This window comes from Anabrus simplex, chromosome 1 (assembly GCF_040414725.1).
Source record: "Anabrus simplex isolate iqAnaSimp1 chromosome 1, ASM4041472v1, whole genome shotgun sequence".
NCBI classification, from domain to species: domain Eukaryota; kingdom Metazoa; phylum Arthropoda; class Insecta; order Orthoptera; family Tettigoniidae; genus Anabrus; species Anabrus simplex.
The window spans coordinates 811,952,158-811,960,570 of record NC_090265.1 but is presented as its reverse complement, the minus strand read 5'-3'; the positions used below and the strand labels follow the sequence as shown (position 1 = coordinate 811,960,570).

General features: G+C 36.5%; 1 protein-coding gene across 1 annotated transcript in view; it reads right to left on the bottom strand.

The window, feature by feature from the left end:
* Window positions 1-549: 549 nt before the first annotated feature.
* The window catches only part of dgo (ankyrin repeat domain containing protein 6 diego), a 348,810-nt gene continuing 340,946 nt past the window's right edge, over window positions 550-8,413 (bottom strand). Inside the window, exons 11-12 of the mRNA XM_068224967.1 lie at window positions 5,442-5,769; window positions 550-689 (exon numbers count right to left, since the gene is read on the bottom strand). Of these exons, the coding sequence (XP_068081068.1) occupies window positions 550-689; window positions 5,442-5,769 (468 nt within the window). The remainder of the gene's footprint in view (window positions 690-5,441; window positions 5,770-8,413) is intronic.

Genomic DNA, 8,413 nt, shown 5'->3' with positions numbered 1-8,413 from the left:
GATGTCTGATGTCTGGAATTCGAGGTGTCTGCTTAAGTGAGGCTTATTTAATATGTGTCTTATGTACAGTAAAATAAAATCGGTTCCATGGAAAAATATCCATATAGGGAGATGTCCGCTGAATAAAGGTGTTTGTTAGAGCACGTTCGACTGTACCTTAATTGGAAATTGTCTCCCATACTGACTATGTTAACTATATTCTGCAGTCATATATATCTACATGAGTAATATTAATTTCTTCATTCTTCTTTGGTTTACAGAACAGACTTGTTAGCAGCTGTAATAATGGGTATTCATGCACTAATTTTGTGATGTTGATGCATCATGCTCATGCTGAAGTTTTTCTGAAAGTGAATGGCCATTTAATACATCTTATTAACAACTTCCAGACAACTCTGACATTTTTCTTTGGAATGTCATCATCACATGTTTTCCTCCATCATCATTCTTCATCTTTAGACAACTGAACTGTCTGACAGTAGGGAGATGATGTGCTTTGTATTGTTTTCACTCTATTACAAAACCATTGGTATGAATTCATGCATAGTCTCATACAAGACTCGCTGCTACAATATTGCTGGCCCCTGGATCATCACCGTGATCGTATCTCTTACGCTGACCTGAGTGACCAGTGTGAGCATTGTACATGGGACGCTGAGATGGTAGGATACCTTCACATTCCAACTGGCCTGAAATGAAACCAAGAAGATAATTCCAGTTAAAGCCTTTTAATGAAATTAATAATAATCAAAATAAGAATGTGTAAAAATGGCTACTCAAGTTGATTACAATGATATCCCTAGCTGAGATGAGCAGGATGCCTTTTCAATTAAATAATGTTATGAACATACTTATTGACATGCCTTTTGAGGATAATGTTAGCATGTGAACATTTAGTTTTTAATTTAAATGAATGATAATAAGGAGGGTCGTTTTCAATTATTATTATTGTATTTACGCGAATAATCTCTGCATATTTTTTTTTAATTCAGGCATTAAATTGGGGTGCGAGTTTTATTTGCGTCAAGGTTGGCAACAAGCTCCAGGTTCACCTAGTTTTCTTAATTACAAATTGGCGGCTAATTCGAAATCATGTCATTCGAAATCCGATTTTTGCGTTCATAAAACTCCAAATTTAACGAGGTTTTACTGTATCGCAAAACTAACATCCAAATTCTCCGGTGTGTCTTTTTTAAGTGTTTACATTGCACGAAAAGAATTATCCACCACCAGTCGAGTTACTATCCGAGTAAAAAGAGAACACGTGTGAGAAATGTTTTAGACGTCGAGAAGAGGATTCTAGTGATGCAAGACGCAATAAATCTTATCTACAGGGAATTGAGTCTATTGCAAGTTCAGGTAAATTAAATATCTGTCACGTAAGTAAACCTGATACCTAATATTCAATTCATAAATTTACATGTTCATATTTGCGGAGTGATATGAAATGTTTGTTTATGCCTACGTTACTCTTTTGACAGAAGGAATATCTGTTCATTTAACTTTCTTTTTTTTTTTCTTTTTTTCAAAATGAGCCTTCCTAAAATTAGGGTGCGGTAATTATTCGGCGGCGGGGATTATTTGCGTAAATACAGTACTATTATTATTATTATTATTATTATTATTATTATTATTATTATTATTGGGTGATTCAGGCTATGAAGCCTACTATTCTGCCAAACCGTGTCTCACAACGTACATACAGTTTAACAATATTTTACACACACATGCTATAATACTAAACTTTACATATAGTTATCAAAACACATTAAAGGAAAAAAAAAAAAAAAACCTATATAAAACAACCCAGAATAAAGTAAGTTGTCCTAATACGTCAATAAAAACAAATTCAGTAAAACTTAGTGACACGTGGAATGAAATAATAAACCAAGAAAACCGAATTAATTCACTTACACTGTCCAAGTACCGCTGCTAACATTTCTTTTTAAATACCAGTTCAGATAGGATGTCCCTTAGGTCACTGGGCAACATATTCCATGTTTGAATTGTGCGGATAAAAAGAGAATTATTGTAGAGGATGGATCTGTGATTTGGTATTTTGAGGATTAGGTTAGTTGCAGCTTTAGTCGGGATGTGTGAATGGTTGAGAGCAACTGGAAAGAATGTGTGAGTTAAAAGGGTGTCTGTTTGTATATTATTTTGTGGAGTGGAAGCAACGAATGATAACTACAATGCTGGTTTAGTTTAAGCCAATTTAGCTCATATAATGCAGGAGTTATATGATGAAATTTGGAATGTTCATTATAATGTGGACACAAGCATTCTGAGCTCTCTGAAGTCTAATAGAGAGGGTGCCACTTAGTCCACTATACACAGTGTCACAATAATCAAACAGAGGCATTATTAGTTGTAGAACCAACAGCTTTCTGACCTTGAAAGGAAGTAAATCTTTCATTCTTGAGAGTGAAGGGAGAAAAATACTTGTTGGCATATAGCTATTACATGTTATGTCCATTCAAGGTTTTTGTCCAGTGTTAAATCTTTAACTTTGTTTTCAAAATGGATAACGATTCCAATCAACGTTATTGGGGGGATATCTACATTTGTTAAGTAATAATGGGTCTTGGATGTACCTGTCATTATAGCTTGAGATTTCACAGGGTTCATTTTGAGTCCGTTTAGTATAGTCTACAGTTTGACATGCACAAGGTCTTGATTAATTTTACATATAGCTTCCTGAATACCAGTTACTTTCATGCAAGCATAGATCTATAAATCATCAACGTATAGATGATATTTGATGAAATATCATTAACGTATAGATGATATTTGATGAAATATCATTAATATGAAGTGAAAAGAGAAGAAGATAAATTATAGAACCCTGAGGCGTCCCTGTCTCAACCTGCTTTCATGAAGATACTCTTTCTGAGATGAAAACACATTCACTGCTATATGACAGAAAATATTTTATCCACATTATTACATTGGATGAAAAATTCAACGATTCTAATTTTGCCAGAAGTATGTCTTCATCCACGAGTCGAAGGCTTTAGTCAGGTCTATTAGTATTAAAATTGTTAGCTGACCATTATCCATAGCACATTCAGTATCATTAATTACTTTCGCCAGAGCTGTTGCAGTAATGTGGTTAGGACAAAATCCTGAGTGATATCTATTGAGTAAATTGTTCTCATCTATGTACATCATAATCTGGTTATGAATTAATTTTTGACAGAAAAGGTAATATGCTTACGGGTCTAAATCTTCACATAGAGTAGGATTATTGCTGTTTGGGATAGAGCGAATAATAGGCTGCTTCCACTGCAAAGGAAAAATGCCAGTCATAAGGGATGTATTTATTATGTGAGTTGAGGTAGGAAGGATAATATCTAGTATATTGTTCAACATCTTAAAACTAATACCATCACAGCTAGTAGCACACGAGCTGGTAATACAGGAAGGCTTGCTTCACTTGAGTGGGTGAGACATGAGAGAAATATACAGTAGGTGTTCTCTATTTGGTTTCTGATCACATTCATTCAAATATTGTTTTTTACTTTGTTCATCTATCAGACTCGGTCTTGCCGCAAAGTGGCTGCTTAGCTCTTCAATTTCTGCTTTCAGGAGCCTTGCCTAAACATAGATTTTTAACTGATCTCCACAGTTTAGCTACATCGTTGGTTTTTAGCTGAGAGTAGGCAAAGTGAATTTTAGCATTATGAATCATTTGTGTTACTTTGTTGCTTAGTCCTTCATGAGATTCAAAATTTACAGTCGGATCATCTTTACAGTAGATTTTATAGGCCTTATCTCTATGAATCACCTGTTCATGAATGTATTGGTCCAGCCAAGGAGTTGCTGGGCGAGTGACCCATGCTGTTTTCAATGGGGCGTATCTCGGGGGCGGTGGCGGCTATAACTCGATCCAAGTATATATAACTTCTTCCTGCATATATTGGCCAGTTCAACAAAGTTTATGGATGTGTGCACGATGACTAAACAGACCAATCCTGGCATAAAAAATACGCCCACACAAATTACACTGAATGGATGGAGGAGGGCGGGGTTATAATTGACGGAATTTTCTTGCTCGTCGCTTGGCCTCTTGATGTCTGCGGCGTTCTCTTTCAAACAAGTTGACAGTGGTGGATATAGTGTTCCGCCACAGAGAGCGGTCCACAGCACATTCTTCCCATGTCTGTATATCTACACCAGTTGTCCTCATGATGTGTTTCAGCTGGTCCTTAAAACGCTTGAGAGGGGCTCCATGAGGTCTACTGCCGGAGCAAAGTTCACCATAAAGAAATTGGCAGAGAAGCCTGGTATCACCCATGTGGTGAGCATGGCCTAACCATCTCAGTTAATGAGCGATGATTGTTGCCTCAATGCTATTTAGCTGTGCTTTGTCAAGAGCTGCCATGTTGGTCATCTAGTCCTCCCACTTAATATTCAAGATGAATCTCATTTTCTGTTGGTGGAAGTGCTCAAGTTTTTTGATATCACGCCGATAGGGTGTCCAAGTTTCACAGCCATACAGCAGCGTGGAAATGACAACTGTTTTGTACACCATGAGTTTGGTATGCAGTTTTAGGTCGTTATTCATGAAGACCCTGTGCATTAACTGCCTGAATGCTGCATGAGCAGCCTCAATTCTTTTATCAACGTCTTGTTCACAGTACACCATTAGGACAAGATGCTTCCAAGGTATGAAAAGTGATCAACCTGTTCCAGTGTTGTGTCTAAGATAGAAATACTGAACTCAGAAAGTGTTAATCCTGGAGCAGATTGTGCAGTACCTTCGTTTTTTCACATTAATGGCAAGACCAAAGCGATCGCATGCAGTTTTAAAGCAGTTGACTGACTGTTGTAGTTCTGCAGGTGTTAGAGCAGGAGATGCTGTGTGATCGGCATACTGCAGTTCTGTCACCCGGGTAACCAGAGTTCGTCTTTGTGAACAAAGTCTTGCCAGATTGAAAAGTCCTCCATCAAAACGAAATTTAATTTCCATGCCTAAGTTGTTTGCAGATGATTCATATAGCATGGCAGCCATGTACAGTGCAAAGAGTGTAGGAGCAAGCGCACAGCCTTGTTTCAATCCATAAGTGATTGGGAACGAATCTGATACTGAGTTACCATGAAGAACCTATATATTGTACAGTGAAAGCAGAAGGTAACTAAAGTGATGAGCTTTATCATCATTCAGATGTTGAACAGTGTGCCATGGTGTAGAAAGAACATCCTTTTAAAATCTCAAAAGTGACAGTTTTCAGTTTATATTTGCAGATTTTGAGTGAATATACAACATATACAGTATCATGATGGGAAATTCCAGGCACAGGAGTTGTCCATGTGCTGTGATCTTCTTGGAATACCTCACTGAATCAGGAATAACCCCCCCCAAAAAAACTTGTAAAAAAATTTCCAAGTGAAACAGTGTCTCATGTAAAATGTTTTAATTTTCGGTGTATGATACTCACCTGAAAGTGATGGAGAAGGTCCTTTGGAGCTGCCGTAGAGTTTTGTACTATAGCCAGAATCATTGTGCACATCTGTATCATGTGTTGGACTATAAACTGCACTACGACTACGGTAGGGCAGACCAGAAACCAGTCGACTCTCCTCAGGTCTCCACGGACAGGCTGAGATGTTCTCATAATCAGGCGCCGCGGGAAGGCGTTGATTGACGTCATCGTCTCCTTCTCCCTCACTTGATTCGGAGCTATTATCGTCCTGCCGTTGTGATCTTGCGTCAGGCTCCAGCCTGCGACGTGTCCCTTGTGACTGACTAGCCCATGGAGGAGGTGCCTGTGTGACAAAGTGTTGGAACTTAAGAAAAATAAAAAGGTGAAATTCCAGTAAATTATACACAGATTTTTTTCTTCAAGATGTACACAGGGTATAGTTAGCAAACTGAAAACTTTCTGGGTTAGTGGACTCCAACCTTTTTCCACTGCATAGCTCTTGCACAAAACTGCAAAAAAAATTCTTGCCAGGACTAGGTTGCATAACAAGGTATTCTGGAGATTTTTCAATTTGCTCATCTATAAATGCTTGACGCAGGGGTGAATTTAATGCATATGCAGAGTAAGCAGCAGCTTATGGGAGCAAATATTCAGGAGTGGCAATTTTTTAACAGATCCTCCTCTTAAAATGAATACTATTTGTTTTATAATATGAAAACATGAAAAGTGCATACCTATTATCTGAACGTTTACAAAAAGTAAATGGAAAGGTGGAGATTTTCAGATAATTTTAAGGTAGCTTGTTGATAATTTAACCCATAAATAATATTGATGGAAACATTGTAAATGTCTATCTCTTAAGCATCATGGTGTCACAACAATGGCTCTAGCAGAACAGTTGGATTAGGAAACACACTGTAGGGAACACTGTGAGCTGTGTTCTTTATGTTTAATTAGTGCATCTCTGCTTCAACATAAGTGAAGGAAGACAAAAAAAAAAAATAGTAGGCAGTAATTAAAACTAAAGAAGAAAAAAAGAAGGTTGGCAGTGTTATTACAAAAACTAAAACACTTGATACAAATCTAACCACAGTGAAAATTTCTCACAATCGCAAGCATGTAACAGTTCTGCTGTGTTGAATGACTCTGTTGATACTGACAATGATAATGAAAGTATTCAATGAAACAGTTCAGTGGCAGTACTGGGAACTAAAAATGAGTAACTTATTCTTGAAAACACTGATGAACCAGGTCAGTGTCTTGAAAGTAATACTGCTAAATGGAAAATTGATGAAACTGAACTGGATTCCACTAGAATAGAGGTGCTCACGCTGGGGATTTCGTCCCGCAGGCGCATAGTACTGTGAGCGGGCGGGTAGGCAGGCGATGAGCGTATGCTATTTAACCACAGTGACATTGTGGTTACATCTATGTTCATTGCAATTTATGTCTTTTGACCGCATACAATAAAGAGTAGGAACCTCTTACTGTAAATTATTATGAATTTCAGTCACTATTCCATTTTAAGAGGAGCTTCAGAAACATTTCTGATATAATTCAGATTTAAGATGGATAAGCAATGGCTTGTGGTTGTTTGGGTTTAAATTATCTGATAAACTCACCAACAATCCAATCATGCTTACCAGGAAATAACATCAGTTAGGTTCTTTATTTGATGGCATACTGTACATCTATCCAGTAGATACATTTACACTGCTTCTGTACATTAATCTTGGATAGTAAATATCTATGTCCTCACTCGTGATGAAACACCCTGTCGCCATTATTAGAGACTAACTGTTATCACTGAACGTCTGTTAAATTTTAAATACTATTTTAAGAAATTCAGTGAACAGGAAAATTTGCATAACACTAAAATACTGTGCAAAATCATGTTTAACCAGGTTCATAATTACTGGCCAGAATTTTAATTACAAAGGTATACCTTAAAGCTTAAAATTAAAATTTAATATTTTTAAATGGGTATTTGTTCATGATAAGTATTTACAAGGTTGTAAACCTTTTCTGTATTATAATTTAAGCAAGTGATTTAACTTAGTATTATTTATTTATTTATTTATTTATTTATTTATTTATTTATTTATTTATTTATTTATTTATTTATTTATTTATTTATTTATTTATTTATTTATTTATTCATTTATTTATTCATTTATTTATTTATTTATTTATTTATTTATTCATTTATTTATTTATTTATTTATTTATTTATTTATTTATTTGGGCAAATATTCAAATTGAGGGCTATACAGTACTGTTTATATTTCTAGGATAGACTCAGTCCAACATGAGTTTGTTCGTATTGATTCTTACAGAATTGGCATCCCATATGACTGCATGGAATTGGAAAACTTTTTGAGATAACAATTTCTTCAAAAAAAAAACCCACTGAAACTTTGATATTAGCTTCATTCAATAACTACTTAAGTTAACAAATATAATGTTCTGAATTACTGGAGAAAGCGAACTTCTATGTTCTTCCTAGATACTCTGTGATGCATTCAGTCTTTTAACGTCAATTGGCAAAGAACCAATTATGTCTTCCTCAGTCCAATGCAGAGAATGGTGAAAAGAGTAAATATATCAGATTTCAATATTTTTGACTGTTCACATTCTCTAAAAACCAAAACCCAAACCCCTACCAAGCGACCGCTGCTCAACCCAAAGGCCTGCTGATTACGGGGTGACATGTGGTCAGCACGACGAATCCTTTTGGCCGTTATTCTTGGCTTTCTAGACCGGTGTCGCTATCTCACCATCAGATAGCTCCTCAATTCTGATCACGTAGGCTGAGTGACCTCGAACCAGCCCACAGATCCATGTAAATATCCCTGACCTGGCCGGGAATCAAACCTGGGGCCTCCGGGTAAGAGGCAGGCATGCTACCCCTACACCATGGAGCCGACGTTCACATTCTCTACTTGTGGAAAATACCAAATGCATATTCTTTAGTGAACCTGGCTTAT